We start from the raw sequence: 21751 nt of genomic DNA, 5'->3' as shown, positions 1-21751 counted from the left end.
TTACGCAGACGTGCTAAAATACTGTGTATATATTTACCTAACTAATATACATATATTTATACAATATATGTATATCAGGGGTATTTTGGTCATTTAATAGTATATAATTTAGTACAGTCCAATAGGGATTGTAAAGTCTTTTTGTTTTCTTTATTTTTTTGTTTTTTATTTTGTAAACTCAATTGGACTGTTGGGGAGTGGGGAGACCAATAGAGCCTCACCACACTATGTATAATACGCTTTTTCTAAAGCATTTGTGTTAATACAAAATCCATTTTTTATATTGTGATTTTGTGGATTTTGTGCCTTTGTGCTCTCGTGGAATTTGTGCTTTTGTATATCTCTTTTATGAGATTGTAATCGGTCCATTAGAGACCATAGTATACTTGTGTAGTCCTCTGTGGCATTGTGATTGTGCACTCTTATTTCATTACATGGTATCAAAGCCAGGTTCTTGAAGTGGTGAAAGCTATCTTGGGATTGCTCTTTTTGTGGTGGTGCTCTTCAATCCTTGGTCCTCAAACACAAGTCTTCTTCGTTATGAGAGAAAGAGATTCTGCCTCCGTCATTTCTTACAAGTTCAACGAAAACAACTATTTGATGTGGGTGACCGCTATGAAACATCACATCAAAGGTAAAAAGCTTTGGGGGTTTGTTAGTAAAACCACTAATAACAAGAAGAGAAGGAGATCAAGTTAAAGCCCTTTTCGAAGAAGAAAAAAAAAGCTTTGCAAGAATACCAAAACAAGTTGGAGGATTGGGAAACTTGCTATGCACAAATTCTCTCATGGTTTATAAATACAATGGAGTTTAAGATCGCCACCAACATCATCAAATTTAAAAGGGCATGTGCTGCATGAATCTTCCTAAAGAGCACCTTTATTAAAAAAGATATGACTAGGTTATATTATCTTCAAGACAAGGTACATAATACCAAACAAGGAGATAAAAGTGTAAGAGAATTTTATGTTATTTTATCTCTTATCTGGGATGAACTAGCTATGTTAGAACCAAAATGGAAAGGTTCGACTATTGAAATGAGAAGGTTACACGTTGAAAGAGAAAACCTGTTCTCTTTTCTTTATGGTCTCCGATTGGAATTTAAGCAAGTTAGGTCCTCATTGCTTCATAGGACTTCGACTCCTTTTATAAGTGAGGCTCTTGCTCAAATTTGTTAAGAAGACTTAAGACTTGGAATGCACAAGTCTAATGTTGAGGTACTTGCCGTATCAAAACTCAGAAATTTTGTAAAAAGTTATAAACCACCTCACTTTGAAAGAAAATTCAATGGAGAAGGACATATTGGGGGAGGATACAAAGGAGGATACAAGGGTAAAATTATTTGTCATCATTGTAAAGAACTGGGGCATATAAGACCAGATTGTCCCAAGCTCAAGAAAATGGCTGCCGTAAGTGAAGAACCTCAAGAATAAAAGAAAGGGGGCAACTTCAGTGATTTAACAATTGCCCAAATAGCGGAGGTCGTTTCACAAATTCTCAAAGCCACTCCTTCTACATCCGGTGCCACCATCTCCTCTTCTTCTCCTCCAGGTAAGTCTTCTTGGATTTTGGATTCGAGAGCCTCTTTTCATATGACTCATGAGTCTCTATTATTCGATTGCACTAATTCATATTTTTCAAGTGTATCAACTGCCGATGGTACTTCATTGAAAGTTAAAAGTATAAGAAACCTCAACAATATCTCAAATTTTTTTTATTCCAAATGTGAGGGTTATTCCAAAACTAGATTTAAACTTTTTTCGGTATCTTAAATTTTTGATTATGGGTGTAAAGTATTCTTCTCATCTAAGGCTTGTTGGGTGCCTGATCTCCAATCAGGGAAACTCATTGGGCAAGGCCATAGAAGCGGAGATCTTTACTATATGGATTCCTTATGTTTATCAAAAAAACTCTTTGTAATCATACGAAAGAAATTAATTTAGATCCTTGGCATAAAAGATTAGGACACCCAAGTATATCCAAATTATCTCATTTTTCATTTTTGAAAAAATTTTGTAAGGATAAATAATTTGTACGTGAAGATTGTATACTTGGAAAAATGCAAATGATGCCTTTTGAATCTAGAACTTCTTTGTCTAATGAAATATTTGAATCAGTGCATTCGGATGTATGGGGTCCCGTTCCTGTTATATTAAAAGGTGGTTATTCATATTATGTTACATTCATTATTTTAGTAGACATACTTGGATCTACTTTCTTAAATTCAAATCCAATGTTTTTTCGTGTTTTAAAATTTTTCATAATCTTGTTAAAAATCAATTTAAAACAAATATTAAAATCTTTCGCTCTGACTCAGGGGAGAGTTTGTTTGAAATGAATTTCAATTCTATCTAAAAACTCATGGTATTTTATACCAAAAATCTTGTCCTAGGACCTCCAACAAAAATGATATTTCTGAAAAAAAGCATCGTCATATTATTGAAACGATTAAAGACCCTTCTTATTTCAAAAGAAATTCTAATTTTTTTTGGGCCGAAGCTGCTCTCACCGCAATATATCTAATAAATAGAATGCCTTCTCAAACTTTAGAAAACATATCTCCTATTGAAAAACTTTTTAAAATTTCTCCCGATTTAAAAAGATTAAGGGTCTTTGGATGTAAATGCTTTGTGCTTCTTGAAAAATATAACAAACTTTCTCCTAAATCTATAAAATGTGTTTTGCTTGGATATGTCGAAAATCAAAAAGGCTTTTCATGCTATGATCCAGTGTTGTGAATAGCGGTGAGGCATAGCGAGGCGCTCCACCAAAATCTGAGGCGAGGCGTAAGCTTCAATTTTTTTAACTTAAAAAACTATAAAAATTATCTAAAAGGGGAAAAAGATTCAATGTGAATGATAACAATAATGAGTTGTGGAGCCTGATTCAGAGTTTTTGCCCTTACAGAAGGGGGGTTCGGGGGTTCCCCCGGTGCGGGTCCCGCTGCGCGTTCAGCGGGCAGGGGTCAGGGGGGCACCCCTAGCGGGGGTCTCTGGGGGCAGAGCCCCCAGAACAATTTTTTTTGGGTTCATTGTTTCCTTATTGTTTCTTGCTCGCGTTTTTCTATATTCTCCATGTTTAATCTTGGTTGCTTTGGAAAACTGAACTCAAGGAGCATCTTAGTATGATTTATTGCTAACCGATATCTCTTTTGGTAAACAATCCTAATTTCCCTGTCCTGCAATTTTCCCCTGGAATCTCCAGTTTGTCATCTTAAATTTTGTTGCACATATCTATAAATGATGCTGATAAGGTTGTCATAGAAAAAAAATGAGGAATGAACTCATATACTTACACATTGTATGTTGAGAGGGACAAGGCTGCACCAATTAATTGAGTAATGTAATGTTTTCTCTATCTATCCAAGCTCCTAAGCACCTCCACAATCTATGTAGTGGTATCAGTCTAATGCACTTCAGAAAAAATGAAAATATCTTTTCAAGCAATTGAAATTTCATTAGATGACAGAACCAAAAAGAATGAAAAATAAATATAAATGTATAGACATGTAAGGTTGATGTATTCTGATAAATTCATGAGAAAGAAAAGCCTACCTTCTGCGATTCTCTAAACAAATTTGTTCGATCACGAGAGGTGGGAGACGCGTGAGAGACGAGAGAGACACGAGTGAGGGACTGTGAGAGAGAGATGAGTGAGAGACGAGTGAGGGACATACGAGAGAGACGAGTGAGGGACTGCGAGAGACGAGAGAGAGATAGAGAGAGACGAGTGCAGCGTGAGGGACTGTGAGAGACAAGAGAGAGATGAGAGACGAGAGAGATGAGAGAGACGAGAGACTGAAAAATTAGGGCCCCCGACCCTAATTAGGGTCGGGGGCATGATTTTTTAAAATTTTGTTTTTGGTCAAATGAGGGATTTGACCCTCATTTGACCAAAAAAATGAGGCGTGAATGCATCACATTGAGGCACATTTCGCCTCGAGCCTTTTACGCTTTATGCCTGTGCCTCAAGGCACAAAGGTCTCGCCTTGTGGCTAGGCACGCTTTTTGCGCCTCGAGGCGCGTTTTTAATAACACTGCTATGATCCAACAAATGATAAACTTTGTCTTTAGAAATATAATATTTCTTGAAAATGAAAATGGATTTGATCTTGAAAAACCTAAGGAAGAATCCGAGTATGCCTTCTTATTTGATTTGTTACCTAAATCAAATACTGAAATTATTGATAATAATGACATTGATAATTTTGAGTTTATTAACGGACCAAGTGAAGAAAGAGAACCAACTCATAACCTCTTATAATACTCTAGACAAGATAACGGGGAGCATCTATGTGATTTTGAAAGGTATAGTCAACCAACAAATGTTTAAGAATCTAGTGTTAGAAGATCTAAATGGATACATAGGCCTTCAAATAGGTTTGTCTCCTATGAATCATTTTCTCCAAACTATAGGGCTTGCCTTCTAGCAATTCATTCATATCATGAACCCTCTAACTACAAAGAAGTTAAAAACATAAAATAATGAGTAGAAGCTATGAAAATAGAATTAGATGCATTACACAAGGCCCATACTTCGGCATTCCAACCTCTTCTTAAGGGAAAAACGATAATAGGATGTAGACGGATATTTAAAGTCAAAATAAAGAGTTAAGGGTCTCTAGAAAGATATAAAGCAAGATTAGTTGCAAAAGGATTTTCTCAGGAATATAAAATAGATTATGAGGAAACATTTGCTCCAATAGCTTGCACGACTACAGTTAGGGCTCTAGTTGCAGTAGCATCAATTAGAAAATTGCTTATATATTAGTTAGATGTTAAGAATGCTTTCTTAAATGAAAATTTAAATAAAGAAGTTTGCATGGATCCTCCCCCTGGTCTGACTATTGAGAATGTAATGGTTCTTTGTCTTAAAAAAGCTTTATATAGGCTTAAACAAACTCCTAAAGCATGGTAAGATCGTTTTAGTGGAACTGTGTTGAATCTTGGATTTAAATCCTATTATACTGACATTGCTCTTTTTGTAAGATCTACAGGTACCTCACTTATCATTCTGCTTTTGTATGTTGATAAGGAATGATCGTAAGGAAATTGAAGAAATTAAAATTATGCTTAAAAAATCTTTTAATATGACTGACCTTGGTTTTTTGAGATATTTTTTAGGAATTAAAGTAGCATACTCACCAAGGGGGTACATTTTGTCTCAAATCAAGTTTGCAGTTGATATTGTTACGTGTTCGGGAATCACAGGCATAAAATATACTGATACTTCTGAAGTGATAAATGCTAAAATGAGAGTTGAAGACGGAGTTTTATTAAATGATCCAACTCCTTATAGGCAACTTATCGGATCATTAATGTACCTATCTATTACTAGGCCAGACATTGCGCATGCAGTGCATACTGCAAGTCAGTTTCAATATATGCCCACATCAGTTCACATGAGTGTCGTATTGAGAATAGTTCGATACATCGAGAAAACTATATCTAAAGGGCTATTCTTATTCTCTTCATCATCTTTAAATCTTATTGCTTATACTAATTCTGACTGGGGAGGAGATCCCAATAATCGTCACTCAACTATAGGTTTTTGTGTGTTTGTAGGTGATTCTCTCATTTTCTTGGCGATGCAAAAAACAACAGAAAGTGTTTTTATCTTATACGGAAGCTGAGTATAGGGCGATGGCTATAACAACAACCAAGGTCGTGTGGATGAGATCATTACTTTTAGATATAGGTGTTGATGTTTAAGAACTTTCAAAATTATGCTGCGATAACAAAAATGCGATATATATATATATATATCGCATTTCATGAACGAAGGAAACATATTGAGATGGATTGCCACTATGTTCGAGAAGAATAGTTGAAGGGGACAATTACTTTACCATATGTTTAGTTCGAGTTTCAGATTGTAGACTTCTTCACCAAAGCTCTTTCTCTACCAAGATTTTTGTATATTCTTAGCAAACTTTCGGTGATTTCACCGTAAGTTTGAGGGGAAGTCTTAAAATACTGTGTATATATTTACCTAACTGATATACATATGTTTATACAATATACGTATATCAGGGGTATTTTGATCATTTAATAATATATAATTTAGTTCAGTCCAATAGGGACTGTAAAATCTTTTTGTTTTCTTTATTTTTTGTTTTTATTTTGTAAAATCAATTGGACTGTTGGGGAGACAGTCCAACTAGTCGTTGGACTGCCCCCAACGGTCATAAATATGATTGTCGACTGTTGGACTGCCTCCCTTCATGGCATGTGAGGCTCTATAAATAGAGCCTCATCTCACTATGTATAATATGCTCTTTCTAAAGCATTTGTGTGTTAATACAAAATCCATTTTTTATATTGTGCTTTTGTAGATTTTGTGCCTTTGTGCTCTCGTGGAATTCATGCTTTTGTATATCTCTTTTATGAGATTGTAATTGGTCCATTAGAGACCATAGTATACTTGTGCACTTGTGTAGCCCTTTATGGCATTGTGATTGTGCACTCTTGTTTCGTTACAAGACCCAACTTCTAGCAAATTTGGTCGTCTAGGCCCCTATCATCCTGCTCTTTTTTGGCCGTCTGACAGATTTTGGTCGTCTAGGTCTTGGACTGTTCTTTGTTTTGGTCGTCCCGCTCTGTTTGGCCGTCTGGGACTTGCTTTCTCGAACCTATCTGCCATTTGTGGCTTCCCCTCTCAGATTCTACCATCTTAGGTAGGACCGTTCATGGGGATTTGCTGTCCCGGACTCTGTCATCCCAGGCAGGACCGTCTGTAGGCTTTTGCCATATCGAATTTTGCCATCATAGGCAGGACCGTCCGTTGGCTTCGTCGTCTCGGACTCTGTCATCCTAGGCAGGATCATCCGTTGACTTGGCCATTTGTGGCCTTTGCCATCCCAGGCAGGACCGTCCGTATACCTCTACCTTTTCATTTGCTTTTTTGGCATTTTTTTATTCTATTTTAAAGATTCGTTTAGATTTTTTTTATTTCTACAAATATAAGGTCTTTTTGCACTAGATGAATGCAATTAGGATTAGGTTTTTATCACATTTTAGAAACACTTGTTTGAGAAATACATGTCATTTAGAATGTAAGAATGTAGGAGAAATACAACCTCCATCAAGTTAGGATTGTGGTGAAACATTGTTTGATCTATTTCGTGCTCTTCTTATTTTTTATCCCCTCTTTTAGGATTTGTTTAGGGAAATAAAAATTTGTGAAACTTGTTAATGTCCAACAGTCCATAAACCATGCATGTTAACAGTGCTGGTATTATTGCACATACAATGGACATTAATATCTCTGTGATTTTACAAGTGCTGCGGGATCATCATGACATTTTAATAAAATAAGTTAAAGATATTCCATCGTGCTTTTTAAATTATAGCATATTTTTTCAATTATGATAACCAAAAATTCTTTATGATAAATCCACTATTTCAAAGATATTTAAAATCTTTAAAATAGTCTTATGTTTTTTAAACTTTAAATGGTTTGTACTTTCATATTATGGTTACATTTTTGTATATTAATTACATTTGTGTATACTTTTTTCTCCTTTCTGCTTTTTTATTCATTCAAAATTATCAAGTTGTTCTAAGGAAAAAACACATTTATAGATTATTGCTAGAAATATTCTCATGTTGTCAGATAAGCTTTCTTGTCTAGATAGAGTTACACTATCGTATTCATCTTTAGCTTTTTAAACTGACATTTTCTGGACTTTTTGCTCGTAACTTTCTGTTTATCAGGTAGCTGGCACTTTAGAGACAAACTGTTTCATGCCTTTTTAGCCTTCGCTTTCTATTGATTTTCAGCTAGTGCTCTAGATGCATGTTTCCACTAATTGTTTCTTGATGTCATTACTTGTTTTCTGTGAAACATAATCAGATTGGAGACTTGGGCTTATCAAAGGTACGACAACATACTTTAGTTTCAGGAGGGATTCGTGGAACTTTACCGTGGATGGCACCTGAGCTTCTGTGCGGAAAGAACAACATGGTTACAGAAAAAGTAAGTTAATCATTTCTGAAATGAATGTTTTTTCTGAGTAGTTATTGGGGTTATTTTCCGAAAACAAACCAAGATTCTTTTATGGTTCGAATTCATGCACAATAAATGCTATAATTAAGAAACTGGATGCAGTTTTCTCATTAATTGTCCAAATACAAACCCTTCATATCCTATCATTACTTTAAAGATGGTTGGTGATTGATTAATATAAAATTTAGCCATTTGACCCTCATTAAACTTCTTTTGTTTCTCTCTCATATGGCCAGGAGGAAAGGAAGTATTTAAAATTTCACAAGGTTTAAGTGAGAAGTATTTAAAATTAATATGACACATCCTCTGATGTACTGAAAAATCCTTGAAAATGGAATGCTTTCTTGCTGTGTTAACTTGCCTTCTTTTTTCAGAGAGAGAGAGAGAGAGAGAGAGAGAGCAACCTTCCATTTGTTTTGAAGAAGAGAGACGGGTAAATTTAGGAGAGAAAAGGGATGGGAGAAAGAGGAAAAGAGATGTATACTTAACTAGGAATACTTGTTATTTTTATTGATTTAAGGATGATGCAAAGACTTTTAAGGGAAAGAAAAACTATTATGCGACAATTTGGCTAAGCATGGTTTTAGTTAGCTATATAAAAATTTGCAGTATGCTTTTGGAATATAAAATTTCTAGGGTATGAATTGAACCAAAAAAAAACTAGGTATGCTTTTTTCAAATAACCCTAATGGTTATTCTTCTCATCTTTATAACTAACTTTATGGTTAATATGATTTAGATTGATGTATACTCATTCGGCATTGTCATGTGGGAACTACTTACTGGAGAAGAACCTTATGCAGATATGCATTGTGCCTCTATAATCGGTAGGTCTTGTACATTCTGGATAGCAGATTTGCTCTTTCTAGTAATTTCTTTGTTAAAACCTATTTGTTTACTGTGATTTTCATGATTCTCTGTCTCTCTCTCCTCTATGTATATATAGTTATATACATATATCAGTCACAAATGTTGTTCTTGGTGATAGAATAGAGATTTTGATTTTTTTTTGAAAATTCTCGAGAATATATCGGTCTACTAAGAAAATATTATAAATAAATATAATATAAAAGAATATAAATGTTTATGACTTTTTTTATAAGATTTTAGAATAATATGAACACATTTACACAAGCACTAGTCTCATATTGAGGAGGAGAGGGACTAGTGGTTTTATAGGTTGTTTTATAAGGTATTAATATAGTTTACAATGTAGAGGGGCAATAAATAGTCTTATATCAAAGAGGAGTGGAAAAAACGTTCCCTCCCGCATCTATTTAAGAGACTCCTTCCCTCTTTCTTTGGTGTATTTAAGAATGGCAGCTATCTATTCACGTGGGTGGAGTCCACTCAGCAGCTTTTCTATTATTTTTTTAAGTGGGGTTTAAATTCGTTTGTTTAAATAGTTTTTTTGTTATTTTGGTTTGTAGTTGCAATAAATGTGCAATATTATCACGAGATATTTAAAGTGAGCAAGATTTTGAAAATCTCTTGGTTATTATTGGGATTATGATGCTTGTGTAATGAAACAAGCGGAACGCAAAATCCATTGTGCTTTAGCACAAATACAAGTCCATTAAGGGACAATACAAAGGCCAAGGCCAATACAAAAGCACAAAAGTGCATACAAGAGCCACAAAGAGCCAACAATAGAGCACACAAATGTAAAAATATAAATCTATTGAATACCAGTGCTTTAGAAAACCATAGAACAAAGGAGGGGGCAAACACCCCTATATATACAAGTGCTAGGGCCTTGGGGACTTCCCAAAGAGTAGTTGGGATCTCCCAACGTCTATAAACATAGTCGCTGCTTGTCTTTGACCATAGTGCCCTCAAACAATATAAAAAAGGACAAAAATAAAATTAAAGAGAATAAAATACAGAAAAAGACAAATCTGTCCCTAGTGGACAAGACCTATTACAATATGTAAAATGACCAAAATGCTCTTAATGGGCATTGCCCGTTACATCAATGTGCATATTTATATTTATACATAAATATATAGCTATAAAAACATATAATAACACATATTTTAACACCACCTCAAACTTACGATGTGATTACCGAAAGTTTGTTACAGAGAAAAATAAACCGAGGTGCAGGAAGAGCTTTAGTGAAAAAAATTTGCAATCTGGTATTCTGACATAACATACGACAACTCGATAGTCCCTCCCAGATACTCATCACATACATAATGACAATCTAAGTCACAGGGATTCGGCTAGCAGGGTGCCGCACCCGCGTCGACGCGACTCGATGCGGGTGCGGCACCGGGTGCATTGACCGCACTCAGGGTCATTTCGGTCCATTTTTTGGATTTTTTTTTTTTAAAAAAATTTTGCCCTATGAAATGGGCTGCAGAATTTTAAAAAAAATTCTTGGGGTGTGTGTGTGTGTGTGTGGCGCTGCTCCCCTATAACCCCCCGCCAGTGGCGGCCCCCTGGACAGCGGAACCCGCACCGGGGGGAGCCCTCGGACTCCCCTTCCTGCAAGGGCAAAAACTATGAATCAGGCTCCACAACTCATCATGGACATGATCTTCTCTTTGAGAAAGAAATCTCTGACCGCCTCAGAAATGTCTTTAGATACAATAGACCAGAATGAAGTAAAGAAGTTATCTGGGTACTCATCTAAGCTTGGGGCGCTATCTTCATCAAGAATAAAGACCACCTTAACCACCTTCTCTTCCAACCCCACGGATCTGGACAACCTATAAAAGGGTTACGATTGATGTAGCTCCTGACAAATAACTTGAAGAAATAATTTGAGGCCTCTCAAAAAATACTCTCTTCCCACCACATAGGATTCGTCCTCCCTCTAAAGTCAGTTCATCTGTTTATGCTACGTATTGCAGTTTGTCATATGGTGGAAGAGTTGGGATGATCTGAACATCCAATGGTCATTAACGAAGCAGCGATTGATCCTACTAACGCGATAGTTAGGACCAACTTGCTTGTTATGCCAAGTAAAACATGTAGACCCATAATCAATCTCTATTAGTCCTGCTAAGTCTATGAAATCATTGAATTCATTGGCACCCATATGATAGGTAGTCAAATCCTAACATTTAGAAATATGTTTGGTAACCTTCTGATCACTAATGAGCAATCATGGATGCGGGACCTGCGCCGGGGGGAACCTCCGGACCCCCCTTCTCTCTCACTCTATATATATATATATTTTACATTTTTGCCCCTGCCGCACCCCCGCACCCAAGGTTTTTGAAAGTGCCGCACCCGCACCCGCACTCATGTGACAGAGTTTTTTTTTTAAACTTTCAAATCTTTTAGAACTCTCTTTCTTAAGTAAGAATATGGACTCCTTTAAAGAATCCCACTCAGCCCAAAAGAATAAAAATTCAGAATCGATATTATTTAATTAATTATTAATTAATTAAAATTATCTAAAAACTTTAAAAAATAACCAAATTAACCCAAAATGCTTCTCAACCTTATTAAACTCCAAATTAAGGCTTTATATTGAATTTAAAGTTGAAAAAGGTTGGGTTTGGATTTGGATTCGGATTTGGATCCAAGATCCAACCCCATACCCAAAATGAAAATGGATAAAGACCTGGATCAAATCCAGATTTCAGTATGACTTTAATAAGACCCAAATCCATATTAGTTTGGATTGTAGGTCTTGGATCCAATCCGATCCAACTCTGGATCCATTTCGACAAACTGCTAAATTTTTAGAAAAACACGATTTCCGGACCAATCGTAGCCCGAATCAAGGAAAATAAAATATCGCTGCGCTCAGAATTTCGAGACGCATCCAATGAAATACTAATATCAAATTCTGAATTTCGCCCGAAAATAACCCAAATTTCTCTCGAATTTAAAGGTCGAAAATAAAATTTTTTCTCAAGCATCGATTGGCTCGTTACGACCTTGTCGATGGGACCTGGGCCAAGCCCAGACTCAAAGACATTAGTCTAAAAATCGAGCCTCAAACGATTTTTCTCCCAGACTTAGCCAAATTTTCTAAAATCTTTAATTTAACTAAGTGTGAAAATACGCGATATTACAGAATGCCTTATCCAATATATGCACCAATTCAAATTTATCTTGTGTTTCTACGTCCGATGGAACCATTTTGAAAATTACGACTATAGGAACATTAGATTCTAAATTTTTTTAATTTTTTTGTTCCAAAAGTTATTGTTCCCAAACTAAATTTAAATATTTTTTCGGTTTTTTCAAATTACCAACCATGGATGTGAAATATCTTTCTTATCTAAGAGTTGCTTTGTGTAGGATCTCCGATTCGGAAAACGGATTGGGCAAGACCACAAGAAGGGAGATCTTTACTTTATGGACTATTTGTCTCTTCCTTTAAACTCTTTTTGTACTTGTGTTCAAGATATGGGTATTGAAACTTGGCATAAAAGATTTAGACATCCAAGCAATTCTAAAATGTATCTTTTTTTTTTGGGAACAAATTTTGTAATGAAAACGATGTCTTGTATTGTTTGGATTCTTGGAAAAATTTATTCATTCCATTTTCAAATAGAACCTTTGTCATAATACGACCTTTTGAATTGGTGCACTCGGATGTGTGGGGTCCTTCTCCGGTCATATCTAAAGGTGGTTACTCGTATTATGTGACTTTTATTAATGAATTTATTAGATATGGGTCTACTTTCTTAATCTTAAGTCGGAAGTTTTCTCCTTTAAAGAATTTTACATGAAAGTTAAGAATCAATTTCAAAGCAATATATCTATTCTTGGATCGGATTTGGGTGAAAAATTTCTATCTAATGATTTTCAAAACTATCTAAAAACTAAATGGGGTTTGCTATCAAAGATCTTGCCCTAGGACACCGTAACAAAATGGGCTAACGGAAAGAAAACATATATAATAGAAACCTATAAAACTTTACTTATTTATAAAAATATTCTCAAAAGTTTTTAGGTCGAAGCCGTTTTAAATTTTACTTATTTAATAAATCGAATGCCATCATTCACGTTAAAAAATATTTTCCTTTATGAAAAACTTCTCCAAATAACACCCAACTTCAATCGTTTATTAATTTTTGGTTGTAAATGTTTTGTGCTTTAAACAAAAGAGACAAGTTATCACTAAAAGCAATTGAATGTGTTTTCATTGGACATGGTGAAAATAAAAAAAGGATATAGATGCTTTGATTTGAAAAATAACAAACTTTATGTCTTTAAAGATGTGACATTTTTAAAAGATGAAAATTGTTTTAAAGAATAAGATATACATGCTAATGATGACTCTTTGAATCATTAGTGAAAATATAAATGATATCAATCACAAATACCTTAATATTGGGATATCACCGACTAGTGATGACATAATTCTAAAAATATTCAAGTTTATACCCGGCGTGAGAAAAATAATCCTATTAGTGCCTTAAAATTTTTTTCTCAATATGGTGAACCTATAGAAGAAACTCGTCTTAGAAGATCTAGTAGAGAATCTATTCCACCAAATAGGTTTGTTTCTTATAAGACATTATTTCCTAATTATAGGACTTTCATAATAACTTTACATTCACAACATAAGCCTTCACATTATAATGAAGCTAAAAATGTTCCTCATTGGATTGAACCCATGAACATAGAATTAGATGCGCTCTTAGGAAAGCAAAAACTTAGGAAGTAGTTAAGTTACTTTCAAACAAGAAACCCATTGGATGCTGATGGATTTTTAAAGTTAAAACAAAGAGTGATTGAACTTTAGAGAGATATAAAACGAGGTTAATAGCTAAAAGATATTCTCAAAAATATGAAATTGACTATGAAGAGACTTTTGCACTTGTAACTAGAATGACTAGTGTTCGGACTCTAATAGCCGTTGCATCAACTAAAAAGTGACCTATATAAAATGCTTTTCTTAATGGAGAACTAAATGAATAAGTTTATATGGATCCTCTGCCATGATTTGAAATTGAAAAGAAAAAAACTCTTAAACTTTTAAAAGCTTTGTATGGTCCGAGGGTAGCCGATACATGAGTTTCAACGTGGTGAAAATGGTAGGATCAGGAATTCACCTTTGGATCATATTTTTTGATATAGAAATATGATTTTTTTTTCTAAGGGTTGAAAGTTCGGTACTCTGTAGGATGTTCATTTTCACCCCTTATAAAAACTTGACGTACATGTCGGGAAAACATGATCCAAAGATTGCTTTCTACCAAGCCAAACATATAGATCACATCTGGAGGGTCTTTCACTGGGGGTTTGGAACCCATGAGGATGGCAAAAATTAAGTATGTTTGTATGTATTACTATATCAAAGCTACTACAATAAAAGGATATTTGTGTCTTCTGTTCCTCATGTTGTCTTTTTTTCATTATTTTTATCAGAGTATAGTTATCAACTTATGACTGGTCATTGTCTGCGTGCAATTGGAGATGCTGTATTTGTTACTTCCACTTTATGTTAGCTTATAAGATAACGTTTGGTGAAAGGAAAATGTTAAAAGTGAAACATGGAATGAAATCATTGAATGAGTTTCTTGTATGCTTCTGTAGCTGAAGCCCTATGTGGATCTTGCAGTAAGCAAAAGTTAATGCTCCAACTATGCTCGTGTCTTCAACTTAAAATCTATTGAAAGTAATGCATCAATGTTTCTATAAGAATTATCATATTTTTCCCCAAAAGTAGGGCATATGCACGGACATGGTGTAACGACCCCAATTGACCCTCGAAAGATAGTAATTTTTTTAAAGCATTTGCGGAAAACGCTCCCAAGGACCCAGGGCACATCACAAATTTAATATAACCAAACCACAAACCATTTCATGCATTGAATCAACTTGAAATAATAAAGTCAAACTTCATTTATTAATTCAATAAGTCAAGTCTAAGAACATAAAATTGACTATATCAAATTCATGTCATCTGGTCAGGACCCAAACATCATCACAAATCTCGGATCCTCCAGCTAGCAAGTCCAAGACATCACTGAGCATCTATGCCTATAAAATAGTTTTAAGAAAACTGGTAAGAACCATAGTCCTCGTACGAATTCCTCTAAAAATCCAAACAGTAAAGGAAATAACATAAATTAATTCATGCATAAATTTTTAGAAGAAATCACAAGCAATAACTTACCACAAATATTGTACCATTCAAGCATTCAACTAAATATCATACAAAACCAAATATGCATAAATGCATGAATTAATGCTGAACAGTAAAATATGCATGATTCAATGCATATGCATGAATAACTTATTAAGTTATTTATCAGAGTTGCTTTTGCATGCATGTCTCTATTAAATGCACAAAAATTTTAATTTTTACTTTTCCTTAAACTTACGGATACTCAAAACGGACACAAATTCTCGAAGTTCATGTTAGGTTTTCAGTCATAGCTTAACACACAATTTGTATTTTATTTACTAGGTTCCACACTTTTTCCTCGACCGATATCAAGAATCAACGCCATCAATCAGAACATTAGAAATCATCTAATTCGAGACATCAGGAAAATCAACATTCGTTGACGCTACTTTCTTGGTATACCAATAACTACAGTTGAGTTGATAATACCACCCTAGGAAAAATGACTGAAAGCTCTGTAAAACCGTGGTCAGGAAGTGAACCACATATCGAGTTCTAGGGCACAATTGTACACGGAGTTTTAGTATCTTCACGGTTTTCCATAACCACCATCCATAATTCTCACACTGTGGAAGAAACATCAAAGAAGAGATCAAGTACCCTTTTGGTCTCTTTTATCATTCCAAATCAATTTCAAAGTTCTTTACACAAGAACTATTTTGCAAATCCACATGCAAAAACAATTTTGGGCCCTGACTTTCATAATTTAACAGTGTAATTATATTTGAAAAATCAATAATTTCTATAATTCATTTTGCAATGCATTTACAAATTAAGAACATTAGAGTAACACATGCTCCTGGCCTACACAAGCCCAGAGTGGTTCACACATAACCAATAACATATCTCAACAACTAATTTATGCCAGTTGCTAAATTTCAGTGAACATGAATACACATAGTTCCCAAACATGTTCACAATGCAAATTCAAAATACACAAAGAATGCACATTTAGCCAAGCACATACACATGCGAATAAAAGCTTGTAGATTACACCATTTATGATCAAATTTTAAGCATATGATTAACCAAACATGCATATGATCACAGTCATGCAAACATCTAATTAATTTCATATTCATGCGTATGATATGCACAATTGCAAACTGATCGGTTTAGAATTAGATTCATATACCAAATCAGAAAAATATAATTTTTGATCAAATTCATGTACATGATCATCTTCATGTACATAAGTTGGCTATGCAAAATTTTTTCAAGTGCCAATTAGATTTATGTGCATACTCAAATCATGTGCACAAATCGGCAAAACAAAAAGTATCAATGTGCTGGTCCGGTTCATGTGCATGATAAGATTCATGTGCATGATAAGATTCATGTACATGTATCGACCATCAGAAAACTAGCCACACCTGCATGTACATGAATTGAACCAGTCACAAGTATCATCAGCTAGGCTGATTCATGTACATGAACAAATTTATGTACACGGATTGGCTAGACATGTATTAACAACAACGGGTCTGATCCATGTACATGATCAGATTCATGTACATGGGTCATCCAGATATAAGTTATTATATTCAATAGCCGGTTGATCCATGTACATGATCAGAATCCTATGTCATAGGGACTCAGCAAACTGGGTGCCGCACCCGCAGCGACGCGACACAGGTGCGGCACCCAGCGCGGTCAATGGGACTCTGGGTGTGGTCAATGCACCCAAGGTCATTTGTGTCCATTTTTTGGACAAAAAATGCTCTCGACTTTTCTTTCGGCGAACGTAGAGAGAGAGAGAGGGGAAGGACGCGGCAGGGGGCCCGCCAGCCTTCCGGCAAACGCAGAGAGAAAGGGGGAGGGCACAACAGGAAGCCGCCGACCCTTTGGCAAACAGAAGGAGACAAAGAAGAAGAAGAGAAGAAGAAGAGAAGAAGGAGATGCGTACCTGAGAGAGAGCCAGCGTCATCATTGGCGCTGGGGTTCGGTCGCACGTCGGGAGCGAGAGAGAGTGCACAATTGAGAGGGAGAGGAGGAGTGTTGAAGGCTTCCCCCTCACCCTTGCGTGATTTAAAGGGCATGAGAGGACGCAAATCGGGAAACCCTGAAGGGGTTTTCCTTATCAGCAGAGGGGAAAAAAAAAATGAAGGCCCGCGGTTGCGCGGGCGTTATTTTTTTTTAAAGGGAAAACCCAGGGTTTTCCCTGGACTCAATTCCGGTCCGGGTCCATTTTTTTTTGTAAAATCATGGGTTTTACACCTACCCCCAATGAGCAAGGCCCTCAGAGAGATGAGACAACTGACCCTGGGTGCGTTGATCGCACCCAAGGTCATTTATGTCCAACTTTTGGACTTTATATATATATATATATATATATATATATATATATATATATATATATATATATATATATATATATATATATATATATATATATATATATATGCCGCACCCCCGTACCCGCACCTGCACCCATGTGACATAGTCATAATCATGTACATGGGTCGGCCAAACATAAGTTATCATATTCAATAGCTGGCTGGCCTATGTACATGCGGGGCAGGAAAATAAGTAAACAGTTGGCCAGACACGAAATAAACATGTTAACAATCAACTGGGCTGATTCATCTTCATGAACAGTCATGTACATGGGTCGGCCAGACTTGAGGAAACATGTAAATAGGTTGGTCTGATCCATGTACATGGGTCGGCCAAACCTGAATATTCATCTAAATAGCCTGGTCTGATCCATGTTTCATGTACATGGGTCATCCATACCTGAATATACAATCTAAATAGGCTGGTCTGATCTATGTATATGATCAGAATCATGTACATGGGTCGGCCAGACCTGAATGCTCAACAGCTGAAAATTAAAATTAAAAGAACATATACATAACAAAAAATATCAGGACTTAAATGCACATATATTTTTCTTTAAGCAATGAAATCGACAATCTGAACTACCTGTATATTCTCATATACATGAACAGGTAAATCGTTAAGTCTGAACTATATGCATAGTTTTAGATGCATGAAAAATAGACAAATCTGAACTAGGTATATATATTTAGATGCATGAGCAGGGAAATAGACAGATCTGCAATATATATACATGAATATATTCAGCTTGCATGAGCATGAAACTCGACAAACCTGGAATATATATATATATATATATATATATATATATATATATATATATATATATATATATATATATATATATATATATATATATATATATAAAGATTGCGTGGGCATGAGAAATTCGACAAATCTGAACCACACGAAATCTGAGTGTATATATATATATATTATATATATATATATATATATTATATATATATATATATATTCAGTATGTATTAATAAGAAAAATTGACAAAACTGATCTACATGCATACTCTTGTAAGCATGGGCAAGAAAATAGACAGATCTGAATTACGTACATATTTTTAGATGCATGAACAGGGAAAATCGATAAATCTGAAATATATTTACCTATATATATTCAGCTGCATGAACAGGAAAAATCGACAATCAAACAAACAATATATATATATATATATATATATATATATATATATATATATATATATATAAAATCAGATTTCCCTTTTTTCCCCTCTAAACGAATACTTAAATCGATTTATATGATTCCCTTTCCCGAGCGAATTAAGAGAGAAACTCGTACCTTGATTCGTAGATCAAAAAACTAGAGAAAAAATTAGAGAAATCGATGGATGCTTGAATCTTCTTCTTCTTCTTTTCCCTCTTCTTTTTTTTTTCCCTCTCACACAGTTTTCACTTTTCTTGTTTTTCTTAACTCTTCTCTCTTTCTCTCTCTCTCTCTCTAGAACACGAGTTTTAGAGAGGGAGCCCTCTAGACCCCTTTTATATATTTTTTTTCTAATTGTTCTAGAGAGGGGTTGACGTCCTGTGTAGATTCCTCTCATATGGGTAGAGTTCTACTAAGTGTAGAACTCTACTCCCTAACCTCCTTATCTTCTAGATTATCTTTAATATTTATTTTATTATTTTTTTAATATTCCTAAAGAATATTCCAAGGGAGGTGCCCCTTCTAGAAATTCCTTATGAGGTAGAGTCCTCGTCCTTATACTTATTTAAAAGTTAAATTTAAAACTTTAAATTCAAGTTGGTTTTAAAATTGCCATGGATGGATTTCGGATGCAGATTGGATCCAAGATCCAAATCAATATCCAAATCCAATTGGATCCCAACCTAGACCAGATCCTAGTCAATATGGATCCCCGACTGAGTTCAGATCCATATTAACATCAAATGGAGCGGATAAAGTCTGATTCAACTTAGAAAAATCTCAAAAATAGAGACCGGCCATTTTTGAAAAACACATTTTTTGGGCCAACCGTAATCCGATTTCGGGAAAACAGATCTCCTACGAGATCTACGTTCCGAGGCAGATCTAACGGTGGTCTTACCTAAATTTTGCTTCCGAATTTCACCTGAATTTAACCTGAATTTCGCTTAAATTTTGCTCGAATTTAAAAGATAAAAACTAAAATTTTCTCAAATTATACTTCACTCAATTAGCTCGTCAGTGGGCTCTGGGCCACACCCAGACCCTGCTGACATCACCTCTATTTAATCAATTTCCCATAATTTTATCAATTAAATATAAGTATATAATTTAAAAATTATATTTGTAGCTTTAAAAATCATGGAAAAATGATGAGATATATGACACATGGAATCTTTGTCATGGTTATAGGATATGAGACCTACCATCATCAAATGAGGATGACTTGCTTGGTATGATCCAGCTGTCTCTAATTTGACTGGCATGGATTGGCTAAAAAATTCAAGAAAAAATCTTGTGATCATGTGATTAATGTAGTCGTTTTGCATTTGGAAAATGAATACACAATATTGTTTTGTTCTAAAGATGCTGGATTGTGGATGCTCTTAATATGGTCTGCGGAAACTTAATAATCTATTTTTGTTGACTGACTTGTACAAATGCCATAGAATGTTCTTTTTTTTTTCTTTTTAAGGTTTTTATTGTGTTTTTTGACTCCTTGATCATTTTATTAACAAGGAAGTTTCAGTAAATTATTAACTCATTTTGATACTCAGAATTTCTCGGTTGCATATGGTACCTGTTACCTCATGAATGTCGCTCCCTGCACAATGCTCGAGTTTTAGTAAAATAACAGCTCAATTGGTACTTTTAGTTGTCTAAGTGTCGGTTACTTCAAACTATTTTCCTTTGGTAGTAGACCATGTTTTTGTTTCAAGTAGAATGTTTTGTCTATGAGTCACGGAGTTATGTGAAATTTCTGAACAGGATGCAGATATGTAAGTTGAGGAGTTTTTTATAATTCTAATCAGTTAGTCTTCTCGCTAAAAAACTTTGCATATATTGTACCATGTTTCTTTTGCATTATATTTGAATTCTCACTGTGGTGTTAACGTCTTGTTATTCTTCAGGTGGGATTGTGAATAATTCATTGCGTCCACAAATACCTCCTTGGTGTGATCCTGAATGGAGATCTTTGATGGAGAGCTGCTGGTCATCAGATCCAGGAGAGCGGCCATCCTTTGCAGAAGTTTCTCAGGCATTGAGGAAAATGTTTGGAGCAATCAATGGAAAGTGATGAGTCAACCTTGAGGATACAAATTCTAGAAGCATTTAGTCTCTTGTTCTCCTCTTTCCTCTATGTGTATCTACATTTTCTTTTCAGAAAACCTTAGGCTTGTGTATTAAGGTCATCATTGTCACAAGATATGCATATTCAGGTTTGTAGGGATGCACCATGTTAAGCGTGGAGTATATATCCATCTGCATGGTGGTGTTTCGTAGAGTATATGGGCAATTACATGCCCTTATGGTGCAGTTCTCTTGTAAGGTACAGTTATCAATCAGGAGAGATGAATGCTGGTTTTCAGTGTAAGTTGCTTTTTTACTCTTTCGCATGCATCTGCTTATCTTCCATTGAATTTATGTTGCCATTCGTATGTGAAGTTGGTTGATCCTTTCATGATGATACTTGCAGGAAATTGTCATTGTCGCTGTGCATGGTGGATTTTTATAGACCTTTTGCAGTTTTCTAAAATCCAGAGTATCCTGTGGCATACTTTAATTCTGGTGGAAGCTGTTTGAGGATGTAAATCAATTTTGTGTTCTATTGGCTGTGATCAGCCATGCTGAGAATGATGCACTGCATCATGTTAGGGCTGGACTTGGAAGTTGTGAATCCAAATTTTGTATAAAGCTGCTTTTGCAATGTACCCAGATCTTTAACAGTTTCATTTTTTCAAATAAATTTTTCCAGTCAGATGTATAAAGTTTATACATACAATATATTTTTTACATTCTTGAAGTTATAATTCCTTACCAGTTATACTTTAGGTTGTTCTTGATTCTTCTTGCTGTAAACGAGTTTCAATATTCTAAACTGTTTTGGTACTGAGTGCATTCTAAGATGTTTCTTGGTACGTCTACGGAATTATTAGAATTCAAACTTATTTTAACTGATTGCAAGTTTAGGCCGCCTCGTGTAGAATGAGTGCTGATTTGCGGTAAATTAGGTCATGCTTCTATGCTGAAATTTCATTGAACTATTTATGGAATTAATTAAAAATTAAAATTTCTGTTGTAAAGTAGGTACTACCATGGTCCCATGGGCAGCATTGTAA

The 21751-nt window shown here is 35.0% G+C and overlaps 1 protein-coding gene across 1 annotated transcript in view; it reads left to right on the top strand.

Annotated features, from left to right (window-relative positions):
* Positions 1–21463, top strand: part of LOC149848982 (RAF-like serine/threonine-protein kinase 20) — a 47560-nt gene extending 26097 nt beyond the window's left edge. Inside the window, exons 7-10 of the mRNA XM_089998279.1 lie at positions 7855–7977; positions 8747–8834; positions 20543–21002; positions 21109–21463. Coding sequence (XP_089854405.1) covers positions 7855–7977; positions 8747–8834; positions 20543–20709 — 378 coding nt within the window. The 3' untranslated portion in view covers positions 20710–21002; positions 21109–21463. The remainder of the gene's footprint in view (positions 1–7854; positions 7978–8746; positions 8835–20542; positions 21003–21108) is intronic.
* The last annotated feature ends 288 nt before the right edge of the window (positions 21464–21751 follow it).

Source organism: Nuphar pumila, chromosome 1, assembly GCF_984573655.1.
Source record: "Nuphar pumila chromosome 1, dmNupPumi1.hap1.1, whole genome shotgun sequence".
In the NCBI taxonomy this organism is placed as follows: domain Eukaryota; kingdom Viridiplantae; phylum Streptophyta; class Magnoliopsida; order Nymphaeales; family Nymphaeaceae; genus Nuphar; species Nuphar pumila.
This window is presented reverse-complemented; position numbering and strand designations above follow the sequence as displayed.